Below are 17,579 nucleotides of genomic sequence, written 5' to 3' on the forward strand. Positions count from 1 at the left end.
GAGGTGACCTGAAAAAACTATAGATGGTTGTCATTACTTAACTTAACAGGAAAGGTTTATGCAATCATCTTGTTGACAAGACTGCAAAATCGGTCGGATTACAAGTGTATCCTTAGACCATTTCAGATTGGATTCCAAAATGGGTCCGGGACAGTACATAAAACTGTATTGTTAAACTCCTTGATACAGGCAACACTTGCTAAAGAGAGCACACCAATTTTTCGGATGTTTGTGGACTTTAAGTCCACATTTGATATGGAGAGGAGAAGGTGATTGTGGGATAAGTTAGAACTGTGGAATCTGGATAAGTAAATACATTGGCTGAAATGCTAATTTCATGAGAATACGTGTGTCAGTGCCAGTTTGAGTAGTATGGGGCCAGAACCAGTGAAATACAGACATTGGAAGGTCTTAAGCATGGGTGTGTGCTGGCTCCCCATCTATTCAACCTGTACCTAGCATATGTAACAAGGCGACTGGAAAAAGTAAACTGTTTACCTCTCCAAAGGTGTGGTGGCTCTCATAACGATGACGTGGTATTGATGTATCATACCTACGTAGGGCTTAATAGAGCTGCCAACGAATTGTGTAACTTTGCAAATTAAAATGAATTTTATGGTGTTTGGTAAAGAAAGGTAAATATGGTAGTATATCTTTGAACATAGGAACTATTAAAAGGGTAACCAATTATATTTATCTTGGTTACCAAATCGAACAAGTCTGCATGAAGAATAAATCCCTCATCTCTAGTAGGTGAAGGCTTTGCCCATTATGATTAAAGTTCTGGCCTTATTCTGCTCACCAAACTGGTGGTTACACTCTAAAAGGGAGTGTTACTATTGATATTGATATTGATATTTTATTTATATTGCGCTCATACACAAGTGTTACAGAGCGCGACAAGGCAAGGGAGGGGAACATGAGAGAACAAAACACTGATCTTACTAGGCCCAGTGACATTGAGAACGCGCAAGTGCGTGGGAGAGGTGGAGGGGAAAAGTGCATGGAAGGGGGAAAAGTGGAAAGTGTGAAGCAGAGGAGAAACAGATAAATAACAATAAATAAATAATAAAGGAAACAAACAGTGGTAGTGCAGCCAGCAATTTGCAAGTGCTAGGTTTAAGGCAGCAGTCATGGTAGGTCTGATAAATGCAGGAAGAAAAAGGGGCAGGCTGTATGGGTACAGATACAAACCCCAGTGCAGGGGGGTCATTACGAGTACGGTGGTAAGGGATTAATGACGCCGGTAAGGATGCCGGTGCCATTAACCCCCTACCGCCGCATTTCGAGGTTCCCTCACCAGACCCGCTCAGAACATCTGGTCAGACCAGATGTCCTTTGGGGGTCCCGCAAGGGGACAATGGAGCTATTAACGGGCCTGTTATTACCTCCCTCCCCATTCCCATTGAGACCTATGGGGGCTCGAATGGGGATGGGTATTTTGAATGTGGATTTACCGGGTCCTCCAAGGTTGGTAAGTCCCCATTCAAAGAACCCGGACACGAGTTTGGAGGCAGCCATGGCGCTAATAGCACCATCACTACCTCCAAACTCGTAATGACCCCCACTGTCTGATATGCTTAAGCTAAAGAGCGGTTTGTTGCACACCAAGCCTAGAAAGAACTCCATGTGCCCATTGTTGCAATTAATGTGTACAAAACAACAACAAAAAATACATAAATTGGAAGATGTCAAGAGATTAAATACTGAGTTTTTTAGGAGATTGGGTGGTGTGGGATGGACGACAGAAGACGGTGTGGATGCTCAAATAATACTTCACTTCCTTTATGCAGAGAAGTGTCCTTGTCCCTTCTGTAATAAACAATAATATGCTTGGAGGTAGTTTCTTCACTACTCTCAAAGCCATGGGGTTAGTCTGTTCCTCTCTAGTCTCCTTCTATTCACATGAGCTGGGATAGGCCCACCATTCACCTACTCTCTCATCTCCTGAGCTCTGAAAATCACACACAAAGGGGAATTCACGTTACTCCTTATATACCAGGTGATAGGCTCAGGTCTCCACCAATCATGATCGCTTCCTGGCTTCCCCACCCCGATAGGCTGTTCATTAGAGGATCCCACCCTTAAAAGGAGGGCTGCCATCTCCACCTCCTCCCCAGATGTGCCAGCCAACAGGCGGGAGCCACACCCTCCAGCCCAGTGTTGATCCTGTCCCTGATGTTTCCCCACGTTTCCCTTCCCTGTCAGGGAACATTGACTCCGGTCCACGGCCCCCCCCACCTCCATCTGGCATCTCCCTGGCTCTGCCCCCACTCTATGGGCTTCTCTCCAGGAGCCGCGGCGGCCATGGAGGCTGTGGCCGCGGGACCAAGAGGTGAGTGAAGGGGCTACGGGTTGATTAGGGCGTGGAGGTCCAGAGGGACTTCTCTCCCACCGGCACTGTTCTGGCGGTCAGCGCAAGGTTTGCTGCTCCGCCCTGCACCTTGCTGGACCCTTCCGAGTCGGAGGGCAATCCGCTTCCGGCCGACTGCGGCGGCCGCGACGGTGTCGGCCAGAGTGAGTCCTGCCTTGCCGAGCCTGGCATAGCCATCAGCAGGGGCTGTGGGAAACGAGTGGCACGTCCTGCTTTTGCCGTGCGCGGCAGCGGTCGTGGCGAGACGGTGCCTTGTCCTGCTTTTGCTGTACATAGCACACTTGCTGACATTATGTCCCCAGCACCCGCCTCAACGATTATATCCCCGGCACCCGTCTCAGCGAACGGGCCAACTCCCATGTTGTTCACCCCTTCCTCACAGGTGGTGACCTAATTGGTTATTGGAAGTGCATGAATTGTGAGGTGTTTATAAATATACATTTGGTGTATGGGACTGGTGCAGGAATGGTATACATTTGGAAAGGTTAAAATCTAAAGTGGGTTATTCAAGACATACATGTACTTTCAATAATCTACAGTTATATTTTATAAAGAATCCTTCTGTAAATATTGGACGCTTTACATTGTGACTTAGACTAAACATATTACCCACTCTTTCAGTAATCGGTCCCAGAATTAAGTTACCTAAAGATATGAGATATTGTAGGCTGTGCATATAGAACATAAATTATAAACAACTCGACATATATTAACAAGTACATTAAGAATACATTAAGAGTATTGGGGGTGCAATTTAGGGGGTACTGGGACGAGGGCTGACTTGTGGGTGCTGCCTTAGGTTAGACGGTTGGGGCACAGATCTGTGGGGGTACTGGGATGAGGGCAGACTTGAAGGTGCTGTCTTAGTCTAGGGACACATTTTAGTAGGGTTATGTGGGTGTTGCCTTACGTTAGGGGGCCGGCCACAATTTAGTGGGGGTGCTGGGATGGTACAACGTCCTTTCATCGATATTTTTTGACTGTTTTTTTACAAACATTTTTCGCTGAAAAAAGCCCATCGTAAAATACAGGGAGGGGTGGGAAGGGGCAGATAAAGGTTACAGGAATAGTTAAAAAACAATAGAGGATTGCATTCTGGGGGGACTCCCCAAAATAAAAATAAAACCATTTTTGATTTGTTACAAAACCCATTGGAAAATATAGCTGTCAATGAAATGACATAGAATCGCTGGGATGAAGATTTGTCGGTCGCTTGAATGGAGAGCTAGTAATGGCGACTACTAGTAAGTAACCCTTTATTATTTTTTTCCATAGGGTTTCCAGGTTTCTGCACACATTTAATTCCATGAATCGGTTCCCAGCGCTAATCTTTTCATCTGCGCAAAATACTTTCTTGCAATAACCTCTTAGTGTCTCTTTGTAAATTAGGCCCAATTAAGTAAACCTAATAATAAAGGTAGGATCTTTGCAGGTTTCTGCTTTGTTTTTTTGTTTAAAAAGCTACCTGAACTAATAACTAATAATAACTAAGAGTATGAATCCTTAACATAGGTATTCAAATGCACCCCTTTCTAATAATAACAATTATAATAATAAACAATGATACAAATAATAATATAATAATGAAGGAAACACATCACAAGTATCATTAGTAGTATTATTGCATCACACATAGCGCTTCATGCTGGAATTCCCTCCCTGTGCTTTACTGATAGGCCGAGGTATTACTTCATGTAATGGCACTCTAGCGTCCTCCCTGCGACTACATCAGTTGGACACTGCTCAAAGGTGCAGGCGTGCCTGGCGTATGTGAGCACATTCACATGACCAGGAGTAGAAGCCATTTGCCATTGTTTAAACTGTTGAAGTGAGGGTCTCATTGATCATGATCTCATGTGTAATCTATTCTGAGACAGCCTGTCAAAATTGTATAAACTAAAATGATACATATTTGATGTCTTTGTTTTATGTGCTTGTCAATTCTGGAGTAATGATTTCTGAGCGAGCCATCAATTGGCATACAAATAAAGCATATTTAGTCACCATGCTGTGCACTGCTTGAGTGTCAGAGTACGTGGGGCTGTGGCGCCAAAAAGGAAGATTGACTGCAACAATAAATAAAGTAGCATTTACTAAAATATATGGTGATGAACCCAGAACCTTGTCATTGCTGATACCTTATCAGTGATGGTGCATACATTATAGAAAGAGGAACATGTAGCTATGCTGTGCAAGGGACTACCGCAGGTATCAATCCAGGGACATGACTTTACATTTTGGGGCTTATTGACTAATCCTCACAGTGCAAACCTAAGGAATAAAGGCATGCAGGGTGTTTTACAGCCGTTTGGAGGCAGGGAAGCAGCAATAGGCAGAATTGCCATTTCTACTGGGCATGTGTCCTCTGAATACAAAGGGCACGTGCCTTTGCACCTTCGTGAGCTTTTAATGCAGGAGTAAAATAAATGGGTAGGCGATTCCACAGAAATCCATTGTAATGGGCGTCTTGCATAGCATCATTTTAGAGCAACATATATTTTCTTTTTACTAAACAGAGACTAAGAGCAAGTGTGCAAAGGTTATTTTGCCTCGTTTTACTCTTTACACCTTCACGTAAATGTTGAAAGTTCCATGCATAGGACCCAAAAGTACTTAAATGTTAATGTTGGTGGTTTCGTGTATGCATTTAGAATTTCTTTACAGAGTGAACCCCTTAGTGCGTTTCTTTCATAGTAGAATCACTTATATTCAAAATCCATGTGTTTATTGTAATGTATACAAAATAAAATGTGAACCTTTTATGGTCCCTTTTAGGACAGCTGAGCGTGCTGTGTATTTACATGTTTTTCCCAGAGTAATAGAAATGTGTTGTGCATGGTTTCCATGGCAACTCTTTCCCTTTCTGCATGCTGTCATCTCCTTGGTGTGACATCATGGCAACCAATTATAGAAATAATAATCACCTATGATGACATCACAGCAGTAGGATTAATCATGTTCCTTGCCAGGCCATTTCCTTTTCATTTTAGGGTTACTGTGGGGTGAGGCGACATGGACCTTGCTGTTTATCTATGTTTTGTATAGCGACCTAATGTCACCCATTTCAATCCCCTTGGATGCTAATCCATAAGGACAGTGTAGGAGGGGAAAAGGAACTCAAGGGAGGCACAACATATAATTTAATAGATTGTGAGTTTTTAACTACCAAACGCATTCCAGCTGGGGTTCCTCGTGACATAGAGAGCTTAAGCTGTACTCTTGTTGGCTATCAGATGTTATGCTGAACTCTAAAGTGGAATACATTACTCTATTTTATAGCTACCCATCTATAATTCTACATATGTTTGCCTTGTGTACAGCACAGCACATGTGATTTTTGAGATTTTCATCCTTGCAGCCCCGGTTCGGATATGTTTAACATGAGCCTTTTTCTACTTTACAGAACCAGCAGATGAACTGAAGGTCAGAAGCCACAGCACCGAGCCATTACCAAAGCTTGATAGCAAAGAGAGAGGTCACCATGGGGTATCTTTTTCCAGAGAGTCAGCAAAATCTCAGGAATGGGATGGGACACCAGGCCCTTCTGTCGTGTCCAGTAGACTGGGAAGGTCCTCTGTGAGTCCAACCATGCTTGCAGGAAATAACAGCTCAGGTAAGTTGACCAAGTACAAAAGTATACTAAGCTTTTAGAACAAATATGAACGTTTCAATATAGTATGTTTAATTACTATGTATGCTGTAGCATTTTGCGTTTGAATAGTATGGCCCTGTATTCTCCTCTTCTACGGGTTATTTCAATTATACTTTTCCGCCTCTTTACAATTCATACCTTAATCCAAAACGTCTTCACCATTTACTACGTACCTTTCAAAAGGCATTAAAAACGCACTTATTTCTACTTTATGGATTTTTTAATATTCTCTATTGGGTGAACTTTCCATTTTGTTTTATTTTGTAATATATTTGAATTTGGTGTTTATTTTTATTTACACACCTCTGTCTCTGCATCACTGTTGAAGTGCCCCTTCAGCTTTTGGAATGGACGTGTTTTATTATGCACTGTAATCATGGCAAGTAATAAAACAAAGCAGTGAGGTGCATTACAGACATCATTGAATTGTATCCAGTGCACTATACACCTGTAGTGCAGTACAATGAACATTATGGTGTGTTGAATCAGGATGTTCCCTATTCCCACTAGAAGGGGTCCACACTGGATTTATCACCAGTCTAATGTAGCTAGTAAGAATGAGAATTGGCGTGAATTGCACAGGGGTAGTTTATCTTCTCTAATTTAAGATGATACATTAATGTGGTATTGTCTTACCCCAATCCTCTTGACTAAGTCAGTTAGCTGAAGTTTACTGATGTTGCCTCACCCAATTGCTGAATTACTGCTGTGAGTGATTGTTGGGAGGTTTGTGAATTAGGTCATTTTCACGCAGAGATTGTGTAAGGGGGTTTGAATCTTGTAGTGTGTTATCTCAGATTGAATCCCCTGAGCCACTCAATGGATGGGGATGGAGGGGTTTAAAAGTGTGTTTGAGTGCACTGCATTCACGAGCTTCACTCTAGATTATGCGTTAGTAGTAAAGTTTAATCTGTGTTTGTGAGTATTACTAGAATCCAGAGCTTAAATGAGAAGTCGTAGTTCTTGTTTGTACTTGTACCTTGTACTTTGAAAAGGATTTGGAGTCGGGAGATGAAAAGGATTTGCAGTCTTGAGATCCTTGTTTGTGGTGATTTGTGTACATTTTTGTTAGGGTGATTGGTGGCCAGCCAACACATGTTTTGACCTCTCAGGTTCTTTAACAAGGCTAGAACATGTAGTCCAATTTGGCACGTTGGCAGGTTGATGTATGGATGGATCTGGAAACGAACACATCAGGTTACTCCAGGCCATCCAGCCAGACCATAGCCCACCGGGGCAAACATCCCAACAGCGCAACAGAACTGTATACCATCCACATCAACCTGCAAATGGGCCAAAATGACTACACATTCTGGCCTTGAAAAATACCCTAAAAGGTTGAAATGTGTAGATTCACCAACCCTAGTGCCCAAAACACTCCAAATTAAATGAGAAGTCTCAACACAACTCCTACATGGTGAGTGGTAAGAGCTGTCAAAATGGTTGGGTTTTGAAAACTCAACAAACAGATCTTTTTGTATAGAGAAACTTGTTCAAATTGGTCACAACTTGCTGAGCACTATGTGATGGGGGTACTCCATTTCAGAAGTGCACAATCAACTGACAGCATACTTAAGATAAATAAAAAGGTCTTCAAATCTACTGTCGAGCAGAGAAGTGCATATCAGGTTACGCACCACTGATTTTAAACATGTTTCCAATTTGGTCAACTCTTCATGTATACATCAAAATACTACAAATGGAAGAAAACATACCAGCATGTCTTGTATGTTGTTGGGAACTCCCTAAGGAAATATTCAAATAGATCTGTATGACAGTCCAATAGAGAATTCTGCACTTCAAAAATTAAAAAGACAGTTTGAATATGGCTTTCAAAAGGAGCTCCCAGATTAAGCTGAGGCATATATGAAATACAAAACTTGAATAGTCTGCTAAAATGCCTTATTTGTTTAAAATCTGTGAGAAATGCCCACCATTGAATGGAAAAATTGATCCCGAAGCCCACACTGGATCAACAGATGATGTGTCTTCTAAACAAATATTTTCAAGTGCTCATCAATGTATATTAGTTCTGGGAGTGGGTGGGAAGGGTGAAGGGACTCCGAGTATGTGTAAATCCCTGGATTCACCTCAGGACTTAGAACCGCATGAACAAAGGGAAGCCATGTCCATCTCACATAGAAGACCAGCAACCCAATATGGTGTGTGCTAACATTTGCCGCAGGACAATAGTAAAAAACTGAAAGAGTGCATAATGAAGTAAAAATTAAAGTTCATATTAAAGATTGACAGTCTCCTGGCACCTAAAACAACAAATGTCGAACGTGATGGCCCATTGGTATGTGTAAGTAAATACAGCATCCAATCTACCAAGATTAAACAATCAATTCTAAAGCATTGGCCATCACTGAACTGTGACAGCAAGCTACAGATCCAACAATGTTTGCCTTTAAGAGGAGCAGAAATCTCAAGATCTTACTAGTGAACACAACCTGACAGAGGAACAATTCAGAAACCCCAAAACCCTTGCACATACCCCTGTTTAACATGCAACCGTTGTAATAATGTAATTAAAGGAGACATCGTAACCCATTGAAGCACAGGAGAGAAGGTGAAACTATGCGATTATGCAATATGCAAAACACAGAATGTGGTATATGTGATTAACTGTCCTTGTGGATAAACATATGTGGGTCAGGCGGTCAGAAGGGCCACATCAGGTGGAATGAACACAACTCTCACATCAGGACCAAGAATCACCAATCGCCCTTAGCCAGACATGTCAGCCAATATAAACATCAATTGGCACAAATTAAATTTCAAATACTGGAAATAATCAACAAGAAAGAACTGAGAATGTGTATAACCAAGAAACTGCAGCAGAGTGAGGCATATTGGATTGAAAAACTGAACACAGTCAGTACGCATGGTCTCAATGAGGAATTAGATTTACATTGTTTTCTCTGACTTTATCTCTTTGCGTTGAAAGGAAAGTAATGCTATTCAAGTACGTTTGAATGAATGGGAACGATGGAATTTGTAAGTAATTACTCATTTTTATAAGTATAGACATGATAATTAGTGTATCATTAGATTGAAGTTGGGTAGCCATCTAATCTACTAGCATACTAAATTATGAAATGCTAACAAATAAAAAAAAATATGACATGATGGACATAGAAAAACACTGAAAAAGGAATAGCTTTGAAAAATCCTAAATGTTTTTTGGCACGTCATGATGTCTAAGTTATTTTGTGGTGTTATTTTAACTTGAGTAAATATGAAAAGAAGTATTGCATTGATAACATTACATTCACCAAATACAAATACGGAAAAATACAATTCACACGGGAAGAATAGAAACATCTAAAAGAGTATGTCAATGTGGTGGCCAATGTGGACATTTCGAAATTCCCACATCCATAGCCAAACACAGACAAGATGGAATTTCCACTCTAACGTTGATATAAGGAATACGTTTATTCAGTGTATGCCTCCACTAGCAAGGAGAACATTAATAAGAATAAAACTGTCAGCATAATTAGGTATTTAGGCAGCATGGCTACATGTCATTGTTGAATAATAAAACATTGAGTTAGGTGGAGTCTTCCAGATCCAAACTCCATTGTGTCTGTTGGTGAGGAGCTAGTGCCTTCCTGCACCCCCCCAAGCGCATTACAATTAGGCAAGACTTCTCTAAGCCTTAGAGCACTGAGAAAGCTTTTTTCATGCAAATATAATCACACACAGACATGGCCAGGCACTAAATGAAGATAGTTAGTATTTAAATATAAGGTATAAATAAATATTAGCTGAATACATTTGTAAAAATGATAAATGATAGTTTGTTTTTCTCAACGCACGACCTTCGTATGCTCTGTGTCAAAAGGAATACAGCCTGTGCTAAAAATAGATTACAGGCATTGCTGTGGTGCTTGGTTAGCTCTGGCAGAGAGCACAAGGTAACTAAGCAGCTGTGTCCTGTCCATCAAAAGCCTGTGTATACTAAGAATAGGGGAGTGTAATGGTTAATGCATGACATGCAACATCATTGGAAAATAAGGTTTTAAGGGGAATTACTGGACCAGATAAAATATGAGTATATAGAGTGACGTGTGGAGTGTATACCAGGAAGGTGTGTTTATATATAAATGTTCATGAGTAGCAAAATGATGGTAAACAGGAGCTATAGTGTATTCTTGCATAGGCAGCAGTATGTTAAGAAGTTTGTCCTAAATGGAAACCTGGCCATGCAGGAAGGAAGACTGCAGTACCCCTTGTAAGGGAAGAAGGAGAGTTATGGATGAGCCATGCAAGTATCCAGTGACCAAGTCAAGAGTATTTAAGCTGCCTGCCTGGCACCAGTCTGCAGGAGCCAGCAACGGAAGAGGGACAGAATGCTGTTTAGGGAGCAGAGTTCTTTGCCCCCCAACATTCCTCATGTCTGTACACATTAAATATGTTATCCTTGCAAGATAAGACCCTTGGCCTTAATTCCCTAGAGGGGAGACTTTAATCTAGTGTGAGTGTGATTAGGGGTACCCGTATTAATTAAAGGGGCACCCCTGTAAATTGGGCTACCTTTCGTGTCACATGATTTAAATACAAAAAACAACAATGGCTACATAGTGCAACTCTAATTTACACAACAATACTATAAACTACATCCCCCATGATTCTATTGGGGACCACTACGTGCACACGATCATAGACAGCACAAATCTATTCATCACAGGAGTCATCACATTAACACGAAATGACGTGTTGCTATTAATCCACACTGGTGGTCCCGGTGCTGCTGCTTCCATGGCAACACCCACATTCCATTTGTGGTGGACACGCTGAGACCCACAGTGGACAGTTGGAGAGCAGCCATCTCGGCATCATGTAAAGCCAACCATATTTCTCTGTGCACGGCCGCACTCTATGTTGACTGTACTAGTATCAGAGTAAATAAAACCGGCAAATGAGAACGCTACAGCTACTTTTTGTTTCTTTGATAGGACATCCAGTAGACACTATACTCTTACAGCATCTACATGCTGAGGACTATTTACAGGACAGTATTACTTAATATTTTGAAGGTAAGAAAGATGCCTGCAACCCAATCACTACATGGCAATTGACATATTCTTTGCAACACGTATTAAGGCAGCTATTCTACTGATCCCTTTCCAGGTAGTGGTGCCATTCCACACTACGACCCTGAACAGCACACATTAATAGACACCAAGGTCTATATAGAAAACTGATAAATCAAAAAGCTAAACACTATTTCAAAGAAGGGAATTGAAAATGTAATAGCTGCACACACCTCACTGGTCTGAAGACTAGATATTGTTGTGTTTTAGTTTTACATAGGGAATTGGCAATGATGATGATGAATCCAAAAGTAGTGCCATGTTACAGGATTAAGTGACATTAACTGGACAGGACACTCAGAATTGCAATGAACAGGTATGATTGTAGGACTAGGAGAATCTGTGTTGTGTATTAACAAATGATGGTTGAATTGTATTGTATTTTATAAGCTGATATAAGAAATTGTCTCTATAAGACTTAAATTATTGTATTCCATTAGAGCCCAGCCTGAAGAAGGACTATCAGTCCGAAATGCATTGGCCATGGCTTCTGCATATAATTAAATGAAAATTAATAAAAAGAAGATTTCTACACTAATGAAGTTCCAAGAACTGATGTATTTTTTGACAACTTAAATTTATTATTTAAAAATCTTTTTTGAGTTTATTGAAGTAGTATTCACTACATAATAGGCATCTCCAGGCTCAGTGATTGTTTCACTGAGCATGTCTTCCCTGTGCATAATGAGAAAAAGAAACACACTTGGTTGTAAAAATCCAAAATACTAAACATCTGAGTGTCATGTCAGGCTGGTGCTCAGAGACTTGAGGTTTCGGAGACTTGAAGTGTCGAATTCCTAAAATAAACAACTATGTTTGTGCACACATATATCCAGTATCCATAAACATGTGCAGAGGCAGATCACACACACCTCGGATGGTAAGCACTGGAAACAGACTTTGATTTGTCAGGTTGTCTACATATAGTGTGGAGAAATTTCTCCTTCTCTTTCTTTCTAAAAATATGGAAAAGATAACATATTATTTAAACATTTCAAAATAATAACAGCCCATAAAAGACATGTTAAACTTTGTTCAATGTAGTTTGGTTTTGCGTAATCTTTTGTGTGCATGAAGAATCCAGGTAAAGTTAGAAATATAAGGAGCTGGGGTCCTACTTTAGGAATCAGCAAGCCTTTTGGTTTTGTTAGTAAAATGCCACAGTGAGTGATTCAATCCTGGGTGGCACTGCCCTACAGTCTAGTCCAGAACCATCACCCTTTACAGCCCTTATTTCCCTATCTCTGTTAGTGGGCCGTAATGGCAAGGGCACGAGTAGGGTGTTGTTGCAGGGACCTGGAAGGATAACGGCAACTTTTACCTTGATGGGTTCCACCTAATGCTCTGGCTGAGGGAACTGTATGGCAGCTTCACTCTTGCGCCTCATCCTATTCCAAACTTGTGGATATTGATCCTAGTGTCACTGACACAGAGAGACAAGACAATGATAACATTGTCCCTCATCAGCCATCAATAGATTGCTTTCCTTCTTCTGCTTTATTCAATCCTATACACTTACTTAACTTGAAAACTGCAACATTGTTTTACATTGCTTTTATCTCTTTTATGGGAGGCTAACAGCCATAACAAACATATTTTTATAATCTGCTGAATGAATTAACTTTATGTAATTAAATCATGTTCAATGTTATATGTTTATAACACAAATGTGAGAATCATTATTAATTTCAGGAACATTGTTAATTTGACAGAAAAACAACTTCGTCAGCACTTTATTGGAAGTATGAAAAAATAGATCTCCAAGTTACACTTTACCTGTTCTCCTCGGTTTCTGTTGGGCGGTTGGACATCATTTCTCATGTGGCTGAGGGCGACATGGCTTATTCGCGTCACTGCTGCAAAGCCTGTTTCACCTGGGGAGGCTAGTGAGATTGGGCCATACTTTTTTTCTCTGTGCCTCATCTTTATACGTTGCTTGGTTTTACCAATTCAGCCATTTGTTAAGTGATCCTACGACTGTTTTTCACATATAAAATGTCTCTAAAATCATCTTGTATGCAACCATCCCATTTACATATGAGACTGCATTTTCTGTTGATTGATCTCTGTATTGAACATGAAAACCATACAACATTCTCCCATTTGAAACATGAAAACCCTCCAATTCCACTAGTCTCCATTTTCTTTAATTCAACGGCTCCCGTAATCGATGTGGACATTTGTATTCAAACTTAGTTGCCTCAAACAACACATATACCAAAGTTTAGAAAGTAAAAAGAAAATGATAAAGTCTCAAGGTCCTGACAATCATAGAAGGACGTTACTAAATGCCTGCTCAATCTTTTAGAAATTCTTGATTTCATTTCAGATACTAAACCTGATATTTTGGTCATTACAGAAACATGGCTGAAAGATTTTTTCAAGACCTACAAATGTGGCCACTTCTCCGGACAGTTATGCTATGAATACCTCAAATAGGCCAGTTGGTAGTGCTGGTGGGGTAGCTCTCATCCACAAAGACACCCTTATAATTAAATTATCTCTGTATCCCAAGATTCAGTCAATCTATAAATATCCAAATGTGTACTCAGTCATCCTATGTCATTAAATTATGTATTTTAGTCTAATTCATACTGTCATATCTCTAACCTAGATTTAAACTCCACTGATATTGGTCAGAGATTTGAATTTAGATTATAAAGACCCCAGAGACACCTCTGCTCTACAGCTGAAACATGAATTGTCAGATCTAGGTTGGTCATATCTTAGGCCTTCTCTAACTATGCCCAATACTATGGAACATCTTTCCCATCAACATCAGACCTGTTCCCTTGCTTTTACAGTTCCAGAATAAACTAAACACCTTCTACTTAAATCCTCTCTAACACCTAGGTACACACACACCTTCAACTCCCCCAAACTCACCAAACTACCTGAGTCTGGATGATCTTCTCCCTACTGTTTCCTCTGCTGGTTGCTTTTAGATACCTTGTTACCAATTTGCCCACTCTCCCCCTCCCGTGTTGTTAGCTCACCACTTTCTGTTTCTCTGCTTCCTTCAAATATGGGATATAAACAGAATTTTCAGGCAGCATACTCTGTAAGAAAGTCATGAAATGTGGGATGATATGTTGATGGGCAGTATAACATTATATTATCAAAATAACTATTTGGTGAACTTCAACATTTAGCATGAAATGTTAGTATGAAATGTATTGACCTCTTTGTAAAGTGGTGCAGTGATTTCCATCATAACTGGAGTAGCTTTTAGAATTCTTGATATTGCACCACCATCCCTAGATTGGGGAGACAGCCCTTTTATTGTGCTGTTAAAAAAACATTCAGTGTTGCATTATTGTCCCCTTTCCAAGCCACAGCAATCCATAATAAATCAAGATTGCAATAAAACAATCAATTTCTCAAAAATTGCACAAACATATGTTATTCTTGTTATGTAGAGCTCCTTGGCTGACTGTAGGAATGCTAAGAATTTTATAGGGGGATGATGTCAAGCTGTTCTATGTGGGAATGTTTGTGCTTGAAGGAAGGTAGTTTGCTTAGGAGATTGAGAGAGAAGGTTGGGGCTTTTTAGTGTGCTGCTCCTATCTGAAATAAAGCTTACTTGTTTGCTCCCAACAAGTATCAGTGTGCATCTTTTCATTGGTGATGAGCAACCTGTTGAACCCCCAAACCCTGTGGACTCAGGATTGGATCTTGGATCTTTGTTTGCATATCCCAACAATGGATTTTGGATCACGTGCACTCAATCCATCAGGAATTTCTATGACCACTTGTGCTACGGCAGTGTGCAAATGCAGGAAGTGTGGATCAGCGAGCATCTGGTAATGGCAGGAGGCAGAGGTACCTAGGGATTTGCTGGGCCCCGGAACAACCACCTCTCTGAGTGCTTTGGCTACCGTGACCCTCTACAAGCCGGTGCCTGCGCCCCTCGCTTTAGCAGCACTGGTCGTGACCTGCTATCCAAGGTCCAGGTGGGTGTAGTATTGGTAGCATTGGCTCCTCCGTACATTGCCGCAAGGCAGGGGAGCGGGCCATTACTTACTTTTGTATCACCTGCCATTCTGTGCATACGTTGGCCCTGCAGTCGGTGGCTGTGGCCACACGTTGCGGATCTCGCAACCTGTTAGCCAATCAGGTGCGGGCAATGTGAGGAGGCGGGCCAAGCTGACGCTCAAGATCGCGCAGCGCTGGCCATTGGGACTACGGAAGTACTCTGAAACCGGCCACACCAGTATTATTCTCGCCCATGGCCCAACAGGGAAGGCGACACCTCCGGTCAACTATTTCATCACGGGCAAGCAAGCATTTTTACGGACAATTTTTCTGATGATCATGGAACATTTCTGTCTGTGGTGAAGCACGTGTTGGCAACTCGTTGATCCTAATACCGTTGTGTTTGGTAATTGGTAAGTTTTTTTAATAGTTATTTTTTTCTCTTGGTAATGTGAAGCGGCCACTTTGTACTGCATATCTGTCCTGTCACATTTCAAGAGGATAACGTTGTGTGGCTGTTCTTAACTCTACCATCATGGCAATGGCTGGTGTCCCAGGCCCTCAAATGTTCATGCCAACTCCAGGCCAACCCAAGATCAAATGGGGATCATGGAAGAAAGGTTATCGTCATTATATGAAGGCAGCCTGTAGCAACAGTATTTCATCTGAACGCAAACTGTCGATGTTGATGCATTTCATAGATTACGAAGGTCAAAGAATTTTGACACACTGCTGGATATTGCAGAACTGGATATGGAGGGTGGTATAAAGTAGTTGGACATGGCTGAAACTAGATAGGCATTTTGAAACCAGGATTAGTACTGTTCTAGAACACTATCATTTTGGCATGAGAGTGCAACAGGAATGGGAAAATGTGGAGGAGTTTGTCACTGCTTTAAGGCATTTGTCTCTTAATTGTAAATTTGGGCCAAAACTTGATGAGCATATTCAAAATCAATTCATGCTGCATTGCTCAAACAACGGAATTCGTGAAGAGATCTGGCTAAAAGACGATCCTGATCTCGAAGAAGTTATTGGTGTAGTGAAAAGATTAGAGCACACTCTACAATGTGTTGCTAAGTTATCTGTCATGGAGTCGAGACCTCCAGTGTAAGAGGTTTTGAGAGTGGATGATCAAAGGATCTTCCACAAGAATAAGAAGAAAACAAAAGATAAAGGAGTGAAGGGAAATGATACTGGTCCTGAGAGGCATGGTAGCAGAACTCCTATGCCCCTAAGGGATGTGAGTGTGAGAGGTCCAAAACGGGATGATCGTTTGTGTTTTCGCTGTGGAAGTCCTAGACATCTGTCTACTTCTCTCATATGTCCGGGGAGAAAAACCCGAAGTGGAAGGTGCAAAAGATGGGGTCAATTTGACAGCTACTGTAAAAATTACTCTATTGGTGATGGCAGAAAAGGGATGTATGTCAGCGAGGGTAGTAGGGCCTCGTCTGAGGACGATGATGATGGAAAGGTTCCAATTGTCACTGTCAACATGGTGAAGTTGTAGGAGGAGGATGATTGTGAGCATCCCTTTGCGTAGATTGGTGTGAATGGACGTTTGGTAAGGATGATGGCCTACTCTGGCTCCAAAATTACGTTAATGTCTCGGGAGGTGTATGAGAATGTTGTGGGGGGAGAATTGAGAATCAAACCCCATCGGACAAGAGGCCAGGAGGGTACAATTGTAGCAAGATGGACATAATTGGATGTTGTGTAGCAGGCTTTGAGTCTAAGGGTAGAGGAACTCAAGGGAAGGTGTATGTCACAAAGAGTGGTGAGACGCTTTTGGGTTGGAGGGAACAGAGAGGTTTAAGTATAAGTTTGGATCCCAACATGGAGGAACAAGTTCTTCATGTAGAAGATAGGGTGAGTTTGATTGAGAAATTTCCAAAGGTATTTACCGATAGAGTAGGTTGTGTTAAAGGAATGTTACACAGGATTGTGTTGAAGGAGGATAGTAAGCCAATATGTGCTAAACTGCGTTTGGTGCCTTAATATATGTGGAATGCTGTGCATGAGAAGCTTGAAAAGTTGAAGGCGCTAATTATTGAACCAGCAAAGGGAGTTCAGTGTGTTTCACCTTTGGTTGTCGTGAAAACGGGCAGTGGTGAGTTGAGGATATGCGTGGACCTAAGAGAGTTAAATAAATGTGTTGTTGCTGATCGACATCCCCTACCAAATATGGGGGAACTGCTTAGTCTCATTGGTAATGCAAAGTTATTCACCAAGTTGGATATGGCTAGCGCATATCAGCAAGTTGATTTGGACCGAGCGTCTAGGAAGCTCACCGCATTCATTACGCACAGTGGTATCTTTCAGTTTCGGCGCTTGCATCTTGGCTAAATATCAGCCTCATCTGTGTTCCAGAAAGTGATGGACAAACTTTTGGGTGGGGTGAACAAGGTGTGGTGTTTCCAAGATGACGTTTTGATATGCAGTGAGGATAAGGATGATCTTGAACGGAATGTGGTGA

The 17,579-nt window shown here is 41.3% G+C and overlaps 1 protein-coding gene across 2 annotated transcripts in view; it reads left to right on the forward strand.

The window, feature by feature from the left end:
* NYAP2 (neuronal tyrosine-phosphorylated phosphoinositide-3-kinase adaptor 2) overlaps nucleotides 1–17,579 on the forward strand; it is a 1,523,268-nt gene that overhangs the window by 1,285,711 nt on the left and 219,978 nt on the right. For both annotated transcript variants that reach the window (XM_069618180.1, XM_069618181.1), the window contains one exon: nucleotides 5,778–5,987. In XM_069618180.1, coding sequence (XP_069474281.1) covers nucleotides 5,778–5,987 — 210 coding nt within the window. The remainder of the gene's footprint in view (nucleotides 1–5,777; nucleotides 5,988–17,579) is intronic.

Source organism: Ambystoma mexicanum, chromosome 10, assembly GCF_040938575.1.
Source record: "Ambystoma mexicanum isolate Mex_15411 chromosome 10, UKY_AmexF1_1, whole genome shotgun sequence".
NCBI lineage: Eukaryota > Metazoa > Chordata > Amphibia > Caudata > Ambystomatidae > Ambystoma > Ambystoma mexicanum.